This window comes from Notolepis coatsorum (assembly GCF_963971535.1).
Source record: "Notolepis coatsorum genome assembly, chromosome: 2".
In the NCBI taxonomy this organism is placed as follows: Eukaryota; Metazoa; Chordata; class Actinopteri; order Aulopiformes; family Paralepididae; genus Notolepis; species Notolepis coatsorum.
In genome coordinates, this window is record NC_140166.1 from 185726458 (window position 1) to 185749618 (window position 23161).

Genomic DNA, 23161 nt, shown 5'->3' on the forward strand with positions numbered 1-23161 from the left:
CCTTTACAGCTTTGGGTAGGGCATTCCACATTGTTGTGGCATAATTGCGAAACGTGTTTAGTCCCTTGTTTGAGCCGAATCTGGGTTTAACATGATTTGTTGAGCTTCCTCTGGTGTAGTGGTTGTGGTATTCACTGACCTTTGGGAAGTATTTTGACATGTACATGGGCACCCCGGTCGTATAGTGTATCTTGTAGACCAGGCCCATTGCAAGTTGCTGTACTCTGTCGTCTACTCTAAGCCATCCTAGGTTGTCAAAGTGGGCAGGGGTGAGGTGGGTTCTGGGGTTCAGGTCAAGTAGTAGTCTGACCAGTTTGTTTTGTGATGTTTGTAATTTTGTTTTAAGTGCCTTTGAGGTGCTTTGGTACCATGAGGTGCACGCATAGTCATAGTACCCTTGAATGAGTGCTCCTGCCAGAGTCTTCAGGGTATTCTTGTTTACCAGAGAGGAGATCCGGTACAAGAATCTAGTTCGTTGGTTGACTTTTTTTATTACATTGGATGCCATTTTGTCACAGGAAAGATTTGCCTCTAGGATGGAACCCAGGTAGGTAATTTCGTCTTTCCTTGTGACAATATTGTCACCCACTGTAACTGAGAAGCCGTCGGTCTTGCTGAGTTTGTTATTTGAACCGAAGAGAATGGACTCTGTTTTGCCCATGTGTAATGATAGTTTGTTATCAGCGAGCCATATGCAGATTTTGCCTAGTTCCGAGCTGAGGGTTTTTTCAACCTGCAACTTGTTCTTGTCAGAGACCAGCAGGGCTGAGTCGTCCGCAAACAGGAACAAGTTGCAGTCACAGGCTGACGACATGTCATTTGCATAAATTAGGAAGAGTAGCGGTCCTAGTATGCTTCCTTGTGGAACACCACAGCTCACTGTGAGGGGGGGGGGATAGAGTACCGTTTACCTCTACCATCTGTTCTCTCCCCTCCAGGTAGGATTGCATCCAGCTCACTGATAAGCTATCAAAACCAATTGCTTTTAGCTTGTCCATCAGAATGGAGTGATTGACAGTGTCGAAGGCCTTTTGTAGGTCCAGCATGACCATGCCGCAGTATTTGCCCGCGTCCACCTCTTGTTTGATGTGGTCGTTCAAATAGAGGAGGCATGTGTCAGTGGAGTGGGACGTTCTGAAGCCAGATTGGAATTCGTAGATTAGATTTTTTTCCGCCAGGTACTTTTCGACCTGTTCGTAGACTATTTTCTCCATGACTTTCGAGATGGAGGTAAGAATAGAAACAGGGCGGTAGTTGCCTGGGTCTAATTTGCTGCCCTTTTTGTGCAGAGGGGTCACTCTCGCAATTTTGAAGTCCTTGGGGACGTGCCCCTGTTTTATAGAGAGGTTTATTATGTGTGTGATGACTGGGGTGATGGCGGCTGCTGCGTCTCTGAGGAATTTGGAGGGGATGTTGTCATGGCCAGTGGCCTTGTTAGGTTGGAGGGCGCTCAATTTTTTGAGTACCTCATCGGTTGTTACCATTTCAAGTTTGAAGTCGTCTTTGTGGACCCCTAGGTTTTTGTAGTATGCTACTATGTGTTCTACCCCATAATGCCCTGAGTGGGAGGGTAGTTTGTTTACCAGTGTTGTGGCTATGTTTGTGAAGAAGATGTTTAAGTAATTGGCTACATCCAGCTTGTCTGTGATGAGCGTGTTGTCCGTCTTTATGTTTATGTTTGAGAATCTGGAAACTGCCTGCGTAGCAGTGTGCAGGTCAGCCTACAAAGTATAAAATGATTCAGTAGTAGCCTAGTCTACAAGTCAAGATAGCAAAAGAGGGAGTGTTCCCTATTAGAATTTATTTTCATTTTTTCATTCACAACATACAATTAATTACCAACAACTCAACTTTTGTTTTCACTGATACAAAACATTCTCATTGCAAAACAAACCATTTGAGTACAAATATCTGATCAAACTAGCTACAACAAATCACAATGTTTTTTTAGGATGGAATAACTTTTATACAACTATACATCTGCCATCTGCCACCAATTCATTATAACTAGTAATAAAGCATTAATAAATTGATAGCTGCACGAATGAGTCCCTTTGTCTAAACGAAATCATTGCATGCCACATCTCTATTGACATTTAAAAATGGACAAACTTAATTCCAGACCAATTAACATATTTAAATTATATGTACAGATATTTTGCATAGGGACAAATCACAGAGCAAAACAAAGAAATAAAAGGAGAACTTAATTGGCAAAGCTTTCCACAGACTGTGAGAAATAAAAAATGTCAATGATACCAGTTTGAAAAGGCACACATGGCTGTTGGTCGCAGGCAACTCTCATGTAAGGTGTAACAAAGGGAACAAAGGGGTCCCTACAGATGGACTTGTGTATGTAGGGAGAGTGACATTTAGCTTAGGCCTTGGAGTTTAAAATAGAGCATGCACATTATGATACAAAATCTATACAAAAATTCAAGAAAGAATCCAGCACTGAGTAATGCTAAAAACAAAAACTACTGTCAGCTACTAAAACCTGAAGGTTGTTGCTGGCTTTAGTTCAGTAGATTCCCTTGACCAACATTTTACTGTGTAACCAGTCTGTAACAGTCTTGACCTATACTCCAAAGACACGGTTAGCGGTTTTCCTATATTTCCTCTAAGACTGTTCACTTCCCTCTTTCAATAAAGACAAATTGCAACCGGTTTTGTGGTAAACGGCGTCTCGCCCACACGTCTTTCCTATGATACGTTAACACATACAGATCATCTATTTTAGCGCATAACTCAAAACCAGCCTGGATTCTTGATAAGCATCTAGTTATTAAGTGTCCCTCTCGTCGACTTGCTGATGCTTGCTTGATGTATGTCACTATATAAATTCAAACGGAGACAGTGTGCTGTGAAAAAAGGCACTTCAGTTTGCTTGAATAAAGATCCAAAAATGAATAAAAAAATTATAATAATCTGCTAAACTAGCCTATTGCATAAGGGAAACATGATACTGCAACTTTATAAAATTCTAAAGATGTGCTTCAGGATTGCAAGAAAAGAAAATAGAAGAGGAAGCAGACCTTAAAGAATATTAATACATAAACATATCAACAAAACATAACCCAAACAAATATGGACATATAAATATTAATACAAAATACTTGATATTTGAGATTTAGAAATATCTATTGACACAGTCATATACACTGATGGTCGAATATCACTGTCAGAAAACCACAGGGGAGATTAGTTAGTAACTACATTGACTTTCATGACATCCTTGAAGAAATTCTTAACAACTGTCTGAGAGAATGAGATGAAGAACTTGTTTGAAATAAACTTAACAGTGATGGTTTGCTGCACCTTTTTTTTCTCTTTTACATTCAAGGAGTCTTCCAAAAGAAAACACAAGAAAGTTTTTCAATTCATCAATATTGCATAACATTGTTATCAATACATGAAACATTTTAACATGGGAACCTTTGAACTCATTTAAAATAATGAAATAAAAAAAACATCCTTCTTTTAATAAAAGTGCCAAACATTAATTGCTACATCTCATTTTGGCTTCTTCAACACACAATACAACCGAGGGTCATATTCTTGATTGTAATTTGGTTTAATGGTGTGCATGCATGTTTATATGTGTATTGTGTGTTGTGTGTGTGTTCATGTGCCTGTGCCTATGTATGTGTGTGTTTGTGTACTCTATTTTTATACGCAGAACAGATTTATCGAGCAGGTGCGTATGTTTACTTGCATACCTGTGTATATCTTAGCCAATGTGACATGCACTAACCAAACTCATAGGGGCAGACAGTGTCTGGTTGTCCCTGTTTGTGTGGTGTGGAAGTCCTTGGCTCCTTGAGCCTTAAAAACAGTGTTTCCCAAATGATAGCTTAAAAATCCCACAGGTGGGTTTCAGCCTGTCTCTACTGAATCAAGATATAGCTTAAACCTGGATTTTACTTAGAAATGTGGTCTAATCTACTTCATGCACCATTTATTTGAGAGGTGAGGAATACAAAATGGGAATCACTGTCCTATAAACGTAGCCTGGGCTTAAGGCTGGCTGTCCAGGAGGGCTCTGTGTATCTCCTGGAAAGACGGCCGCTCCTTGGTGTTCCTCCGCCAACAGCTCAACATGATCTTGTAGAGCGAGTCTGAACACAGCACTGGCTGGGGCAGGTAGATCTGCACACACAGAGGGGAGGTTACAGTGGTATAGTACATGCAAGCAGGGAATCTTAGCGGTAAATGAAAACACAGAAGAAAAACAAAAATGTATATGCACAACAGGAAGCGAGCTCCAAGATATTCACTTGACAAAGACTATGTTAAAATGTTGTGTTTCCAAATTCCACCCCAATATTATAAATGTCTTGGAGCAGTGTTGTGCAAATTCATTTGAGACCCCGCCCCCCCAAGTTGATCATATAAATATATATACATATAAATACAAATGTAAACTTTATAATTGACCTTTATCTGCATGTAAATAACACACCCACCTGTCTTTTCTGGTCCCTGAAGAATTCCCCCGTGTTCTCTATGACCTGCTCATCAGTGAGCTGAGAGTAGGGCTGCTCCTTACAGAAGGTTAGAGTCTCCCACAGGGTCACCCCGAAGGCCCACACGTCACTGGCTGTGGTGAACTTTCCCTGGGGAGGAGCGGGGAGGGAGGAGAGAGGAGAGAGGAGGGAGGAGGGAGGAGGGTGGAGGGAAGAGGGAGGAGGGAGGAGAGAGGAGGGAGGAGGGAGGAGAGAGGAGGGAGGAGGGAGGAGAGAGAGGGAGGAGGGAGGAGGGAGGAGAGAGGAAGAGCGAGGAGGGAGGAGAGAGGAGAGAGGAGAGAGGAGGGAGGAGGGAAGAGGGAGGAGGGAGGATGGAGGAGAGGAGGGAGGAGGGGGGAGGGAGGATGGAGGAGAGGAGGGAGGAGGGAAGAGGGAAGAGGGAGGATGGAGGAGAGGAGGGAGGAGGGAAGAGGGGGGAGGGAGGATGGAGGAGAGAGGAGAGAGGAGGGAAGAGGGGGGAGGGGGCATGACATCATTGGTGATGTACAACACATCCTGCAGCTATCTGATGTTTTTTTTTACAGCTCTCTGGCAGCACAGTGAGATCAGTAGAAATCACAGAACTACAGTCTAGCAACATCACAGATTAATAATTCATAACTACAGCTCTTATGCCTAAAATATACCTGCCAATCCAGTATTTACTTGGATTCTCTGATGAAGATCATTTAGACAGAAATCAAGTTAATGAAAATGGTATGGATCAATTTATTCTCTGTATGTGGGCTCTCTCATTGATCTATCAAAATGAAATATAAAAGAATCCCACATGTGTCCAGTAGGGGGGGTCCTCACCAGCAGGATGCTCTCCCAGGACATCCAGCGTATTGGCAGTACAGCTCTGCCCTGGATGCGGTAGTAATCACCGCTGTACAGGTTCCTGCTCATGCCGAAATCGGCTATCTTTATGGTGTAGTTCTTGCCCACTAGGCAGTTCCGTGTGGCCAGGTCTCGGTGGACAAAGTTCAGGGAGGAGAGGTACTTCATCCCCGACGCTATCTGAATGGCCATGTAGCACAGGTTTCTGTAGCTGGAGAGCAGAGAGACAGGTTACTGAAGCTGGAGAGCAGAGAGCAGAGAGACATGTTTCTGTAGCTGGAGAGCAGAGAGACAGGTTACTGTAGCTGGAGAGCAGAGAGACAGGTTACTGTAGCTGGAGAGCAGAGAGACAGGTTACTGTAGCTGGAGAGCAGAGAGACAGGTTACTGTAGCTGGAGAGCAGAGAGACATGTTACTGTAGCTGGAGAGCAGAGAGACAGGTTACTGTAGCTGAGAGCAGAGAGACAGGTTACTGTAGCTGGAGAGCAGAGAGACAGGTTACTGTAGCTGAGAGCAGAGAGACAGGTTACTGTAGCTGGAGAGCAGATAGACAGGTTACTGTAGCTGGAGAGCAGAGAGACAGATTACTGTAGCTGGAGAGCAGAGAGACAGGTTACTGTAGCTGGAGAGCAGAGAGACAGGTTACTGTAGCTGAGAGCAGAGAGACAGGTTACTGTAGCTGGAGAGCAGAGAGACAGGTTACTGTAGCTGAGAGCAGAGAGACAGGTTACTGTAGCTGGAGAGCAGATAGACAGGTTACTGTAGCTGGAGAGCAGAGAGACAGGTTACTGTAGCTGGAGAGCAGAGAGACAGGTTACTGTAGCTGGAGAGCAGAGAGACAGGTTACTGTAGCTGGAGAGCAGAGAGACAGGTTACTGTAGCTGGAGAGCAGAGAGGAGGGAGACAGGTTACTGTAGCTGGAGAGCAGAGAGACAGGTTACTGTAGCTGGAGATCAGAGAGACAGGTTACTGTAGCTGGAGAGCAGAGAGACAGGTTACTGTAGCTGGAGAGCAGAGAGACAGGTTACTGTAGCTGGAGAGCAGAGAGACAGGTTACTGTAGCTGGAGAGCAGAGAGACAGGTTTCTGTAGCTGGAGAGCAGAGAGACAGGTTTATGTAGCTGGAGAGCAGAGAGACAGGTTTATGTAGCTGGAGAGCAGAGAGACAGGTTTATGTAGCTGGAGAGCAGAGAGACAGGTTACTGTAGCTGGAGAGCAGATAGACAGGTTACTGTAGCTGAGAGCAGAGAGACAGGTTACTGTAGCTGGAGAGCAGAGAGACAGGTTACTGTAGCTGGAGAGCAGATAGACAGGTTACTGTAGCTGAGAGCAGAGAGACAGGTTACTGTAGCTGGAGAGCAGAGAGGAGGGAGACAGGTTACTGTAGCTGAGAGGAGGGAGACAGGTTACTGTAGCTGAGAGCAGAGAGACAGGTTACTGTAGCTGGAGAGCAGAGAGGAGGGAGACAGGTTACTGTAGCTGAGAGGAGGGAGACAGGTTACTGTAGCTGAGAGGAGGGAGACAGGTTACTGTAGCTGAGAGGAGGGAGACAGGTTACTGTAGCTGGAGAGCAGAGAGGAGGGAGACAGGTTACTGTAGCTGAGAGGAGGGAGACAGGTTACTGTAGCTGAGAGGAGGGAGACAGGTTACTGTAGCTGAGAGGAGGGAGACAGGTTACTGTAGCTGGAGAGCAGAGAGGAGGGAGACAGGTTACTGTAGCTGAGAGGAGGGAGACAGGTTACTGTAGCTGAGAGGAGGGAGACAGGTTACTGTAGCTGAGAGCAGAGAGACAGGTTACTGTAGCTGGAGAGCAGAGAGGAGGGAGACAGGTTACTGTAGCTGGAGAGCAGAGAGACAGGTTACTGTAGCTGGAGAGCAGAGAGACAGGTTACTGTAGCTGGAGAGCAGAGAGACAGGTTACTGTAGCTGGAGAGCAGAGAGACAGGTTACTGTAGCTGGAGAGCAGAGAGACAGGTTACTGTAGCTGGAGAGCAGAGAGACAGGTTACTGTAGCTGGAGAGCAGAGAGACAGGTTACTGTAGCTGGAGAGCAGAGAGACAGGTTACTGTAGCTGAGAGCAGAGAGACAGGTTACTGTAGCTGGAGAGCAGAGAGACAGGTTACTGTAGCTGGAGAGCAGAGAGGAGGGAGACAGGTTACTCGTCTACCTGACTGTGGGTGCGTTGCTGAGCGAGGCCAGCTGTCCCTCAGGCTCATGACGGGACAGGAACTGGTTGAGGTCTCCGTTCTCCATGTATTCTGTGATCATGCAGAGCGGGTCACTGCAGATACACACCGCTAGCAGACGGATGATGTTGGGATCCTTCAGACGGGACATGATCTTTATCTCCTTCAGGAAGTCGTTCCTGCCAACACGAATAGAGACCCGAGAGTCCATTTACTTTCCTCTGAATGGAAGGCCAAATTAACGATTGGTCCTATCAGGCACCAGCCCTGGCGTCCCAAAGATCACGGGGGCCCTCGGAAACACAGACCACGCAAGGCCCACTGTTCCAGGCTTGACTCTTGAGTGGGTGACCCAAAGGGTCCATAGCCGTAGGGGGCAGTGCGGGGCACAAAGCACTCCTTGGCTACTTTGAACCCCAAACTTGCCTGAGGGTCGAGTCACTAGTCTGGTCACTGCAGGCCTTTACAGCCTTAATGTCCTGCAGCATCGAGTTTGTACCTTATTTTACAGTTAGCGCCGGTGGTTGGGGTTTGGTGGGCTTAGACAAGTGCGTACCCCGTGGCCTTTGGGTTAATAATTTCACATTTCTAACTCAATTCATATCGCAAACGCTTTACATTTACAAAAATAGGTATGTTAAGACCAATATGTTTGGAGTGAGTGGATGAATCCAACGGTGTCAGTACCTTGCGTTCTTATTGGCATCTGCTCTGAGCATCTTAACAGCCACCATAACCGGCTGGCTCTCACTGATGTCGAAGGAGAACTCCTCGTGCATAAACTCCTGCATGCCTTCTGCCTCACACAGATGCACCTGAGGAGAAGATTGTTCAAAAATAAAAAAAGATCTATTAGTCTATGAATGAGATATGAGATAATAGAAGAACTATTGTTGTGCTGAAGTAATACATAAGAGATGCTGTAGACCAGGAAAGGGCACAGACCTCTCCAAACTGTCCCTCTCCCAGCTTCTCTTTGAAGGTGAGCAGTTTCCTGGGGAACTCCTCCACCGCGACATCCTTCCCTGACAACAGGTCCATGGTTACGGCAGGAATGGCATAGGTGTTGCTTCCAGTCACGCCCTGCAGGTTGACAATGTCGGCTTCAGCGTAGTGAGGGACACCTTCTTGGGGGGCGGTTGCCGTAGTGGATGTAGTGGCTGCTGTGCTTGTAGAAGCTGAAACACAATGTGGGGATTGTTAAGTTACTGGAGCAAGAACCATGAGTTGTGCTCCAGTGAGTGTGTGTGTGTTGTCTCTTTGTTTGTATGTTTGTTTGTTTGTTTGTTTGTTTGTTTGTTTGTTTGTTTGTTTGTTTGTTTGTCTGTTTGTTTATATGGAACAAGCCATCTTGGAAAAATTGGCTAAGCATCAGCCCTTGGCTGCACAAATCAGAGGCCTTGGCTATAATTATAGGCTAATGATTTTGATATTTGGTAGCCTCAGGCATGTTCATAAACCTGCCGTTAGTGGTCTGAAGATTGCAGGCTTGTCAAGGAAATGGGCCGCAGCTGGCACAATTTAGTTCTATCTCTGCTGTAATAGGTAACCAGCGTGGTTTAGTTCTATCTATGCTGTAATAGGTAGCCAGACAGTGTGATTTAGTTATATCTGTGCTGTAATATGTAGCCAGACAGTGTGATTTAGTTATATCTGTGCTGTAATATGTAGCCAGACAGTGTGATTTAGTTATATCTGTGCTGTAATATGTAGCCAGACAGTGTGATTTAGTTATATCTGTGCTGTAATATGTAGCCAGACAGTGTGATTTAGTTATATCTGTGCTGTAATATGTAGCCAGACAGTGTGATTTAGTTGATTTTATCTGCGGATACAGAAAAAAGTATTTAAAACGTGTGTGTCCCCACTCACCAGGCTCTTCTGAAGTCTGAGCGAACTCAGGCAGTTTGCGTATGAGCCGAGAGGGCTCCTGGTAGTCGGGGCCGAGGGGAAAGATGCGCTCGTAGGTGGAGCTGGACTCCTGCTCACTGGCCGCTGACGACTGGTTGTTTTGGCTGTAGGCGAATGTCTCACTCTGTAGTGACAGACTAGCAGTTAGTTCATCGTCCAGCATCCGGCGAGAAGCCTAGAATAAAGGATGTTGGGGTGAAGAGACACATCTGACCAGTTCTACTAACATTAACATGACACTACTAATCATCCAATCCAATCCAATCCAACTTTATTTATAAAGCGCTTTAACAGCCACAGGGGCACAAAGTGCTGTACAGAGGGAGCATATTAAAAACTATAAGCAGCACTAAAAATAGATAAAAAAAAAAAAAAAAAACAAGAGTACCAAAAAAGAGAAGAAAAAAGAAGGTAAACATAGGCAGTAATACAAATTTAAATAGATCAGAGTACTTAAAAAATATTTAAAAGCAAAGGACACAGTAACAAAACGATACAACAACAACACAGTAAGACAATAAGATCATAAAATCAACAAGCTACATGGTGTCGAAAGCCAGAGAGAAAAGGTGGGTCTTAAGGAGGTCTTTGAAACGGGGCAGTGATGAGGCCTGCCTAATCTGCAGTGGCAGCTCGTTCCACATTTTGGGGGCGACAACGGAGAAGGCACGGCCCCCCCTGAGCTTACGCCTAGTTGTAGGCACTACTAGGAGCAGCTGGTCAGCTGACCTGAGAGAACGAGAAGGTGTATAGACCTGCAACAGCTCAGAGAGGTAGGGTGGGGCAAGGTCATGAAGAGCTTTAAAAGTAAATAAAATAATTTTAAAATTAATCCTAAAGTCCTAATCCAGTGGAGTGAGGATAAAATCCGTGAGATGTGGTCATATTTACGAGTGCCAGTTAAAAGACGTGCAGCGGCGTTCTGCACCATTTGAAGGCGAGCCATTGAGGATCCACTCACCCCTATATAAAGTGCATTGCAGTAATCCAGCCTAGTCGTCACAAATGCATGGATTACTGCTTCAAAATGCTGCGCCTGTAGGATGGGCTTAATTTTGGCCAGCTGCCTCAACTGGAAAAAGCTCGATTTGACCACGGCCTTGATCTGGCTGTCAAATTTAAGGTCTGGGTCGATTTTTACACCTAAGTTCTTTACTATTGGTTTGACATGTTGTGCCAGCGAACCCAGATCTAGCAGTGAGGTCACAGAGGGGCCATCAAAAACCATGACCTCCGTCTTTTTGTCATAACATTTTTAAAATTTCAATGCCATCCAGGATTTAATGTCATCGAGAACATAATCATGTTCTACTAACATTAACATGATACTATTAATCATGTTCTACTAACATTAACATGACACTACTAATCATGTTCTACTAACATTATCATGACATTACTAATCATGTTCTACTAACATTATCATGACACTACTAATCATGTTCTACTAACATTAACATGACACTACTAATCATGTTCTACTAACATTATCATGACATTACTAATCATGTTCTACTAACATTAACATAACACTACTAATCATGTTCTACTAACATTATCATGACATTACTAATCATGTTCTACTAACATTATCATGACACTACTAATCATGTTCTACTAACATTAACATGACACTACTAATCATGTTCTACTAACATTATCATGACATTACTAATCGTGTTCTACTAACATTATCATGACATTACTAATCATGTTCTAGTCTACTAACATTAACATGACACTACTAATCATGTTCTACTAAAATTATCATGACACTACTAATCATGTTCTACTAACATTAACATGACACTACTAATCATGTTCTACTAACATTAACATGACACTACTAATCATGTTCTACTAACATTAACATGACACTACTAATCATGTTCTACTAACATTATCATGACACTACTAATCATGTTCTACTAATATTAACATTACACTACTAATCATGTTCTACTAACATTATCATGACATTACTAATCATGTTCTACTAACATTAACATGACACTACTAATCATGTTCTACTAACATTAACATTACACTACTAATCATGTACTACTAACATTAACATGACACTACTAATCATGTTCTACTAACATTAACATGACATTACTAATCATGTTCTACTAACATTATCATGACATTACTAATCATGTTCTACTAACATTAACATGACATTACTAATCATGTTCTACTAACATTATCATGACACTACTAATCATGTTCTACTAACATAATCATGACATTACTAATCATGTTCTACTAACATTATCATGACACTACTAATCATGTTCTACTAACATTAACATGACATTACTAATCATGTTCTACTAACATTAACATGACACTACTAATCATGTTCTACTAACATTAACATGACACTACTAATCATGTTCTACTAACATTATCATGACACTACTACCGTAATCATGTTCTACTAACATTATCATGACACTATTACCGTAATCATGTTCTACTAACATTATCATGACACTACTAATCATGTTCTACTAACATTATCATGACATTACTAATCATGTTCTACTAACATTATCATGACATTACTAATCATGTTCTACTAACATTATCATGACACTACCAATCATGTTCTACTAACATTAACATGACACTACTAATCATTTAAGAAAATGGTTTGTAAAGCTATTTTTGAAAACTACAAAGGTGAATAATACTGTTTTTTGCTATTTTCTTTTAGAATACTGTTTTGGAGCCTATATTTAGTTAAGAATATATGTGACGTACGTGGGTTGGTCATTATCATTGTTACTGTATTAGGAGACCATGTGAACATCAGATTAGTATCATAAGTTGGGTTATGTTGTTCTTGGTGGTGTGATGTGTCATCTTTTAATGCTGCCTCTTCTCTTCTTCCCAGAGACCACTCATCCTCCTGATTGAGCTGATTGCACCTGCTTGATTACACCTGTGGGCAGTTAGTGGGATGAGTGAATATAAGCGGGAAGATGACACACACACGGGAGTCTCATTGCTGGAGGTCACTTGCCTTATGGTGGAGTGGGGAGGCTTCTGTCTCGCCTGTCTATGGCCTAGAAACAACACTGTGCGGCACGGTGCCATTTTATCACATGGAGTGTGGGTTAGACTCCACAGCTGTGGTGGCCTGGGATGGGCCCAAGGTAGTATCGTACCTACTAAGTGTTTGTTTGAGTTGCCTTACATGTATGTCTTGTTTGTCCTCCCCTACCCTTTCCCCTGTGCACCATGGAGGAGGTTTAAACCCCTACCTCCATTTAAATATATATAATTTACTATTTGGAAAACGTCTTGTGTTGTGTCTTTTTTTCACCTACACCTGGGACCTTGATTTTGAACATATTTACTGAGAGGGGCTGCTTTTGCTCATGTGCCGTCCTCCAGTTGTTATTATCAGATCTGCGTACATGACAATATAGGACAGGCATGTATAAGTATTATGCTTCAGTCAGTACCTTTTCAGTCACTGTAAAATCAAATATTGTTAAATGATTGTGCATATTGTATTGTGTGAGATGATGACTGAATAAACTATAAAATAAAATACTACTACTACTACTACTACTACTACTACTACTACTACTACTACTACTACTACTACTACTACTACTAGTCTACTACTACTACTACTACTACTACTACTATGTTCTGCTAACATTATCATGACATTACTAATCATGTTCTACTAACATTAATATCACACTACTAATCATGTTCTACTAATATTAACATTGCATTACCACTAATGTTCTACTAACATTAACATGAAACTACTAATAATGTTCTACTGACATTAATATGATAACCAAATGTATTTGCTTGGTGCTTCAGCTTCAATATCCATAATTAGTTTCCATATTTATACAAAGTTTGGATCATTGTTAAAGTTAGAGGTTATATATGATTGCTAGTAACTGTCTAACTATGCATAACTGTTTCCACTAGAGGGCGCTATAGGCGGATCCGCTAATGCTACCGCCAGGTAGAGGGTATTTAAGGAGATGTCTTCTCCCCCTCTATCTCTTCTCACAGAGAGGAGAACTCATGTGCTGCTGTGTGCCAATGTAAATAATAAACCACGTCGATTAAAGGCTGAAGGGAGAAACCATGTCTCATGAACATATTATTGTCGCCCCATAGCCAGACTCTGTCAACAGGTTATGGGCCCAGATCACGCAGGGGCGAAATAATAAGGGTAGCAAGGTTAGCTGAAGTATAGGCTAGTTTAGCGCTGGGAGCACCGCGTGGCTAAAGGCTATACCAACAGAGCTAAAGCTACGCCTACCATCAAAAAGGAGGATGGCGACCAAGGGAAGGAGCAAATGGCCCTCATTCAATGGAAAGGCAGAGGACTATGAGCTCTGGGAAGAGCGCATGTTATGCTGCATGCACGGTGTGGGACTGAAGACGACGATCTTGACGGCCCCCACGGGAGACCTGACGGCGGAAGCACAAGCCCTGGACGACAAGCATAATGCAGATGCATACTGTGAGTTAGCACCACTGCTCGACGACACAAGCTTGGGGCTGATATTCCGCGACACTAAAGACAAAGGCCGAGAAAGCCTGGAAGTGTTGAGAGAACATTATATCGGGCAAGGAAGACCCAGAGTCGTGGCCCTCTACATAACACTAACAGCACTGAAGAAGGGGCACACCGAGACTGTGACCGATCAGAGCTGAGCAGATCATTACGGCATTGAAGAGTGCAGGAGAAGCACCAAGCGATGGGCTAATGATGGCGATGGTGATGAGGGGACTACCGGAGCTGTACAAACCGTTCACACTCCTGGTAACACACGGTTCAGCGGACATGACGCTGGGAAAGTTCAAGGCCAAGTTACGAAATTTCGAGGCCTCAGAAGATATCCACCCAGCCGCCGCGGAGGCGGGAGAGAGGGTGCTGAAGGCCCGAGCGACGCAGAGGGAGAAGACCAGGCCCACGACGGAGCTGGCGTGTTGGAGATGCGGAGAAAAAGGCCATCGGAAAGGTAACTGCACAAAGACTGTCTGGTGTAGCTTCTGCAAATCCACGGGCACACAGACAGAGCGTGCATGAAGAAACGCGACCAGAGCGCGCGGTATGCGCATGGACAAGATGGCGGCAGTGGACAAGATGGCGGTGACGGTGGGCGTGAGACGAATCGAGACGACGCCCGGAGAGTAGCGGGACAAGAAGACTTCATCTTCGGGGCGCAGACAGCGTACGTCACCAGGCAAACGCAGCTGCAGCAGGCCCAAAGGAAGGGACTGATCGTGGACACAGAGAGAGAGAGAGGAGACGCACAGGTATGCCTCATAGACAGTGAGGGGCGCTGGTGTACAGTGACGTTAAAGAACGCTCTCTACGTACCCTCGTTCCCACAAGAACTATTCTCTGTAATAGCTGCTACTGCGAACGGTGCCAAAGTATTCTTCAATGAAGGTAAAAATGTTCTTGTAGAGCCTGACGGTACGCGATTTAACATAAAGGTGTACAAGAGAATGTATTATCTACAAACAGAGTGTAATGACAACGACAAGTGTAATGATAATAATGATATGTGTAACGTGACTGTCAGTCACAATATTCAGACATGGCATGAGATTATGGGTCATTGTAATTACGAGGATTTACTGAAACGGCAAGCAGTGACAGAAGGCATGCACATTGAAGGTGAAAAGCGTAGACCTGACAAAGAATGTGTAGTGTGCATAAAGGGGAAGTTTACTCAATCGAGAAACAGAAATCCCACAGAAAAAGTAAAGGTACCACTTGCGCTAGTTAACACAGATCTAGCCGGTCCAGTAAGCAACGAGTCCATAGGAGGCTTTAGATATGTACAGTCTTTTACAGATGGGTGTACAGGGGCAGTGTTTGTTTACTTTCTCAAAGCAAAGAGTGACACTCCAGGCCACGGAGAAATTCCTGGCAGACGTAGCCCCTTATGGTAACATAAGATGCTTGAGGTCCGACAACGGAACCGAGTTCACAAACAGAGAGTTCCAATCACTGTTGAGAAGGAACAAGATAAGACACGAGATGTCATGTCCATATTCCCCACACCAGAACGGAGTGGCAGAGAGGGAATGGCGCACTCTTTTCGAAATGGCTAGGTGTAAGCTAGTAGACAGTAACTTACCTAAGAGTCTATGGCATTATGCGGTGCAAGAAGCTGCTTACACCAGAAACAGGTGCTTTAATAAGCACACGGGCACCACCCAATATACAGCACTGACAGGAAAGAAGTGTAATCTAGCTAGGATGCACCAATTTGGATCAGTGTGTTATACTTACCTGCAGGACAGAGGAAAGCTCAAGTCCAGATGTGAAAAAGGACTCTTTGTAGGGCACGACAAAGGAAGCCCCGCTTTCCTAGTTTATTATCCCGGTAAAGGGAGAGTGCAGAAACACAGGCTAGTCAAATTTGTCACAAAGACAACATGTGAGAACGAGACACAGACAGAGGAGCCAGAGCTGGACTCCAGAGTAAGGTGTGAAGAAACAGAGACACCTCAGCCTAGTGTACTTAGCATGGTCGTGCAGACAGACAGTCAGCAACCCCCAGAGGACGATGAGAGGAGCACCCGAGGGTGACGTCACGTGCCCCAAGCAGTGGGAGGTATCCCTCAAGGGAACACAAACCCCCAAAGTATCTGACAGACTATGCCCGGAGAGAAAGTGACGAGGATGACAGTACACTTGCCACCATTGATTACTGCTACAGAGTAGTCAGTGGGGTACCTCAGACCTTTAAAGAGGCCATAGTGTCCCCTGAATCAAGTAAATGGGAGAGAGCAATGGATGAGGAGATCAGGTCCCTAGAGGACAACCACACCTTTACTCTAACCAAGTTACCAGAGGGCAGACAGACAGTGGGAGGGAAATGGGTGTACTCAATCAAGGAGGGTATTGAAGGCCACGACAAGTACAAAGCGAGGTTCGTAGCTAAATGTTTAAATACTGAAGGAGGGTACTCCATGTTTAAATACGGAAGGAGGGTGGCTACATGCTTAAATGCAGAAGGAGTAGATTCCAGGTTTAAATACCGGAGTGGATTCCATGTTTAAATACAGAAATGGATTCTTAAATACAGAAGTGGATGATTTACCAGATTCAAAATGCTTTAACTAAAACATTTTCTAGGCATGGACTTTGAACAGTCTGCCAATTGTGTAAAAATATCCCAGAAGAGATATGTGGAAAAGATCCTGAAACGTTTTGACATGCAAGAATGTAGATCAAGGGAAACACCATGTGATAAAAAACTAGACTACCTGGAGGATGCTCAGAAACTGACAGATGTAAAAATTTACAGAGAAGCTGTGGGTAGCCTCATTTATTTGACAACATGTACTCGCCCTGACCTATGTTTTGTAGTGAGCAAATTGTCACAGCATTTTGCTGACCCCACAAAGGAGCACTGGATTACAGCAAAACATGTTTTTCGTTATCTCAAAGGTACAGCAGATAAACAGCTTTGTTTCAGAAAGAGCAGCGAGGGCTTAGGGCTTAAAGCCTACAGTGATGCAGACTGGGCAGCTGACACCACAGATAGAAGAAGTACCACAGGATATTGTGTGAGTTTGAACACAAACAGCTCACTGGTTTCATGGAAAACAAAGAAGCAGCCCACAGTGGCACTATCACCTTGTGAAGCCGAATACATGGCTCTAGCTATGACAATACAGGAATGTATTTATCTAGAACAACTGCTCGAAGGAATGGATACCTATGTATATAAGAAGACTGTTGTTTACGAGGACAACCAGGGAACCATTGCGATTGCTAGAAACCCTGTGTGCCGACAGAGATGTCGATATAAAATATAATTTACACTGATTTATTGTCCAACAGACGACATGGTAGCAGACGCTATGACGAAACCTGCTTCCAAACTGAAATTGAAAAGATTTGCAGAGGTCATGTTTGGTGTGTAAATATTGCCTGTTATGTAGTATTGACTGCCATATTCTTTTTGATGCTCAGTCTGAACTGTATTATTTTCTTTGAAAATAGTTTTTGAAGAAGTTGTACAGTGTACTAGACCAGCGGTTCCCAAACTTTTTTGGCCATGCACCCCCTGTCACCTCCCGACCTAGCTGACGCACCCCCCAATGGGTTTCTGTTAGAAAAAACTGTTGCTGGTCTCCGTGCACAGATTTAATTTTTTATTTTATCTCTTCCCACAGCGACTATGGATAGCGAATTTCTTTATTTAATTAAAATGTTCACGACACTTAGATCAGCAACATACATGCAATCACAATGTTAAATGGGCTGATTTTATAGGTAATCAGGACCAGGTCTGAGAAGGTATTTGAACATGGTGTGCCACCAAAAGTTTGCATATACTGATGCATTTATGATCATATTCTTGTGGACCCAGTTTTATACTAAGGTTTACACTGAGTTTCCCTTAGTCGTATAAAATTACCTACTGCTTTGTTAGGAAGGGATCATTGGTGTGGGGAGTGTATTCCCACAGTCTGTTAGAGAGATATACTAATGATTAAGTCTTTGTAAAACAGTGATTGCTAATCTCACCTTCTCAAGCATCTTCTGCCACACCTGCCTCCACAGGATGATGACGATAATGGCCACAAGGATGAAGATGATGGCCACCAAACAACCAATCAGAATTCGGGTGTTGCTGTCATCTACTTTGTGGGTGGGGTCATCCCCTGGGGAGGGGATATGGAGAATGAACAGATTGAATGAACAGAATATGCCCCGAAGAGGGTGTTGAGTTGGTACTGTGTGCGTACATGTTTGCACGTGTGTGTTTGTGTGTGTGTGTGTGTGTGTGTGTGTATGTGTATGTAGAACTCACTGACCTGGTTGAGTGCTGGTTGGTGGTCCAGTCTTGGGTGGGGCCAGAGTTGTATTGTACATGGCTGTGTCTGAAAGGGCAGAGGACAGGGTCATTCATACAGTACTAGATGTCCACAGTGACATTTCTATCGTGGAGCACATGTGCTCCAAAATTTTATTTCTGTGAAGAAAGCAAAACAAAAACAAACAAACAAACAAATAAATAAATAGCCTCCCTTAATAGGAGCATATGATTTGTGATCATAATTGAAAATGCCCATCCCTACTTTTTCCCTCAGATTTCTAGGTGGTGTGAATAGATCTTTAGCATAATACTCCTACTGGTCGCAATGTAGAACCCTGAATTGTGATTTGGAATGACATGACCGTAAGAGTCTAGCCTAAAAACACACTTGAGTAAAAATCAAAAAGTTTCTACTTTTAAATGTACTTAAGTACTAAAAAGCTAAAACTTTTTTTTATTGCAAGGGATAAACCAGGAGTCTCAAACTCATTCCATCGTGGGCCAAGTTTTCATTTGATATGAAAATATTCTTCTGATAGCAGGTGTTTAATCAAAGATCCCCACTTTCTAGTCTTGCACAAGGACCAATCAGCATGGGTATGGGCGGGTTAATTTTCCATTGATGGTGATTTGATTGGCTGTTTTTAAATAAAGTGCGGCCACAGGATTAATAACGTTAACGTTAGTGTGAGGTTTTGTCCTTTGCTCACTTACTCGCTCTGTTCCTTTAAGCCTACTCGCTCTGTTTTCCATTTGTTTTCTGTTAATCATTTCATTCCCCTATTCACACGCTTCTTCCCAGAGACGTCGTTGATTGGTTCTCCCCCGTCCACACGCTTATCAATCACATCCCTCAGCTGTCACTGCTTGTCAATTAAGCATTCCCGTATTATTTATACCCCGTTTCCCCATTCAAGTTTTGTTGGATCGTTTTGATATTTCAGTTGCATTCGCCGTTCCTGCTGCCTGCTGTTGTTTCCCTGTGCTTTGTCTCCAGGATATTCAAGAAGCATTCCTCTTGGACACCCTTTCCCCGAGGCGACGCGCTCGCTCCATTCTGTTCCAACGCTCTTTACGCACAACGCCTGGGTGAGTTTTTTATGACTGTCTTGGATCCAATTCCGTTTTTCGTGTGTTTATATAACACTGAAGATTTCCAGCTTTTTATCAGACAGTCACTCACCCAGCGTTTAGCCTTTTTTGGATTGTTTCATTGGGATAATATTTTGGCCTAACATCTCCCACTGTGTGTTTACACACCGAAGATATTATCACATTGGATTTGTATTTTGGGACTTCGCTCACAGTGTTTATTTTGCACCGAAGATATCTATCACTTGGGATTGTGTTTGGAACGTTACTCACAGTGTGTATTTACACCGAAGATTCAGTCACTTGGATAACTCTGTTTTCGGGTACAAGTCACCTCTCCTGTTCACCTGCTCTGTTCCACCTGCACTCTGAGTTAACTCGCTCCCTCTCTCTCTCTCGGTCCCGCAACCACCTCGGAGATTCTGCCGAGAGAGGTCTGCAGAGCGGCTCTGACGTCAGCGTCTGCTTCCCCTGACTACCATCCCGGGAGAAGCTGCAGAGCAGCAACATTCATCCTTGCTTGTATTCCAGTCTTTGTTTGAACTCTTCCAAGTCTGTGCTGTTTATTTAGTCTTAATAAACAAGCCCTTGTTTTTGGCAACTCTGAATCCTACTCTCTTGTGTCGTTGCGTTTGGTGTCGGTGTCAAACCATAACATTACGATCCAACCAAAATGACGACCCCAGCCGACACAGAGAGGGTCAGAACCGCACTTGCTATTCAAGTCGAGTTGACCAAGGATCACAGCCACTTCCCGTTCCAAGCCGTCCTTGGTCACATGTGGCGCTAGACTTCGTCACAGGTCTTCCCTCCTCCCAGGGGAACACTTGCCTTCTGACCGTGGTGGATCGATTCAGCAAGGGGGTTCACCTCGTGGCCCTTTCCAAGCTTCCCTCGGCGGCCGAGACGGCGGACCTCCTGACTCACCACGTGTTCCGCCTTCATGGGTTTCCCCAGGACATCGTCTCTGACCGGGGGCCCCAGTTCACCTCCCAGGTATGGCGGGCCTTTTGCAAGGGATTGGGGGCGACGGTCAGTCTTTCCTCTGGTTATCATCCCCAGACTAACGGACAGACGGAGAGGATGAACCAGAGCGTGGAGTCTGCTCTTCGGTGTGTGGCAGCCGAGAGACCGGCATCCTGGAGCCGTTTCCTTCCCTGGGTTGAATACTCCATCAATTCAATGGAGGCGGAAGTGGCAGTTCCCTCCGTGCAGGACCACCTCGACCGCTGCCGACGAGTTTGGGAGATCACCAGGACCGCGCTGCTCCGGACATCTGAGCGCGCCTGTCGTGGTGCCGACCGGCGCCGGGTTCCTGCGCCGACTTACCTCCCTGGGCAGAGGGTGTGGCTCTCCGCAAGGGACCTCCCGCTTCGGTCCTCGGCCAAGAAGCTCAACCCCCGTTTCGTCGGACCTTTCGAGGTCCTGAAGGTACTCAGTCCGGCGGCCCTACGCCTGAAACTTCCTGCGTCCATGCACATTCACCCTGTGTTCCATGTCTCCCGGGTTAAGCCCGTCTCCCTCAGTCCCCTTATGCCTCCAGCTCCTGATCCTCCGCCTCCCGTTTGGTGGATGGTCACCCCCAGTGGCAGGTCCGCCGGTTGATGGGCGTTCGTCGGCGGGGCCGGGGGTTCCAATACCTGGTGGACTGGGAGGGTTACGGCCCTGAGGAGCGTAGCTGGGTCTCCCGGCAGCTCATCGTGGATCCCGGCTTGATCACTGACTTCCATCGTGCCCATCCTGACGAGCCGGGTCGGCCTGGTCGCCGGGTGGCTCCCGTGGAGGGGGGGGTACTGTGAGGTTTTGTCCTTTGCTCACTTACTCGCTCTGTTCCTTTAAGCCTACTCGCTCTGTTTTCCATTTGTTTTCTGTTAATCATTTCATTCCCCTATTCACACGCTTCTTCCCAGAGACGTCGTTGATTGGTTCTCCCCCGTCCACACGCTTATCAATCACATCCCTCAGCTGTCACTGCTTGTCAATTAAGCATTCCCGTATTATTTATACCCCGTTTCCCCATTCAAGTTTTGTTGGATCGTTTTGATATTTCAGTTGCATTCGCCGTTCCTGCTGCCTGCTGTTGTTTCCCTGTGCTTTGTCTCCAGGATATTCAAGAAGCATTCCTCTTGGACACCCTTTCCCCGAGGCGACGCGCTCGCTCCATTCTGTTCCAACGCTCTTTACGCACAACGCCTGGGTGAGTTTTTTATGACTGTCTTTGATCCAATTCCGTTTTTCGTGTGTTTATATAACACTGAAGATTTCCAGCTTTTTATCAGACAGTCACTCACCCAGCGTTTAGCCTTTTTTGGATTGTTTCATTGGGATAATATTTTGGCCTAACATCTCCCACTGTGTGTTTACACACCGAAGATATTATCACATTGGATTTGTATTTTGGGACTTCGCTCACAGTGTTTATTTTGCACCGAAGATATCTATCACTTGGGATTGTGTTTGGAACGTTACTCACAGTGTGTATTTACACCGAAGATTCAGTCACTTGGATAACTCTGTTTTCGGGTACAAGTCACCTCTCCTGTTCACCTGCTCTGTTCCACCTGCACTCTGAGTTAACTCGCTCCCTCTCTCTCTCTCGGTCCCGCAACCACCTCGGAGATTCTGCCGAGAGAGGTCTGCAGAGCGGCTCTGACGTCAGCGTCTGCTTCCCCTGACTACCATCCCGGGAGAAGCTGCAGAGCAGCAACATTCATCCTTGCTTGTATTCCAGTCTTTGTTTGAACTCTTCCAAGTCTGTGCTGTTTATTTAGTCTTAATAAACAAGCCCTTGTTTTTGGCAACTCTGAATCCTACTCTCTTGTGTCGTTGCGTTTGGGGTCGGTGTCAAACCATAACAGTTAGTTCGGCCATAGAAACAAATATACTAATTAAAATAGTTGGACATGCGATTTGTACTTTGTACTTTGTAGGTCTGCATTTAAAATGTAAGGAGTAAAAGTATGTTTTTTTTCTCTGCAATGTAATTGAGTAAAAGTACAAGTATACAAACCTAATAATACTCGAGTAAAGTACAAATCCCCAAAAACAGTACTTAAGTATTGTAACAAAGTACAATTACTCAAGTACTTTACACCCCTGTGTCTCTGTTCAACATAGTTGCTCTCTCTACCTGACTGGAAGGTGATCTCACTGAACATCATCCAGGCATCAGCGAAGTAGAACTGGCACTTGATGGCACTGGCCATGTGATTGGCCAAGTTGACGGTGACGAATCGCGCACTGGGATCGTTCTCATCCACGACGGGGCTGAAGGAGAGGGGTGTGGCCTCCCAGTCGGACTCAGACCGGAAGTAACACACCACCTGGCGGAAGGTCTTGACGTTCCGGGAGAACATGTTATTAGAGTGGACCTGGACACAAAGACATGGAGAGGGAGATTTAAGTATCCGCCTCGCCCAGAGAGGGAGAGGGAGTGTATAATGCCTTGTCTCCATTAGCTATGTTCAGCCTGGCTGGGGTTAGCCGTGGTCTACCATGGTATGGTATGGTTGGGTTTGTGTCTGGTTGGTTTTGTCCTATAGGCAACCTTTCAAAATTCACACCACCAACAAGCTAAATCATGATGATACAACAGTCCCAGCAGTCCAGGTTGTGGAAGGTGGCTGTCTCTCCTAGAACCCACCTCACCCCTGCCCACTTTGACAACCTAGGATGGCTTAGAGTAGACGACAGAGTACAGCAACTTGCAATGGGCCTGGTCTACAAGATACACTACACGACCAAGGTACCCATGTACATGTCAAAATACTTCCCAAAGGTCAGTGAAT

The 23161-nt window shown here is 44.7% G+C and overlaps 1 protein-coding gene across 1 annotated transcript in view; it reads right to left on the minus strand.

Moving 5' to 3' along the window:
* Positions 1-1784: 1784 nt before the first annotated feature.
* Positions 1785-23161, minus strand: part of ddr2a (discoidin domain receptor tyrosine kinase 2a) — a 136389-nt gene continuing 115012 nt past the window's right edge. Inside the window, exons 7-16 of the mRNA XM_084308422.1 lie at positions 22504-22744; positions 18280-18345; positions 17990-18126; positions 9403-9616; positions 8476-8708; positions 8218-8345; positions 7512-7709; positions 5322-5556; positions 4467-4616; positions 1785-4149 (exon numbers count right to left, since the gene is read on the minus strand). Of these exons, the coding sequence (XP_084164548.1) occupies positions 4018-4149; positions 4467-4616; positions 5322-5556; positions 7512-7709; positions 8218-8345; positions 8476-8708; positions 9403-9616; positions 17990-18126; positions 18280-18345; positions 22504-22744 (1734 nt within the window). The 3' untranslated portion in view covers positions 1785-4017. The remainder of the gene's footprint in view (positions 4150-4466; positions 4617-5321; positions 5557-7511; positions 7710-8217; positions 8346-8475; positions 8709-9402; positions 9617-17989; positions 18127-18279; positions 18346-22503; positions 22745-23161) is intronic.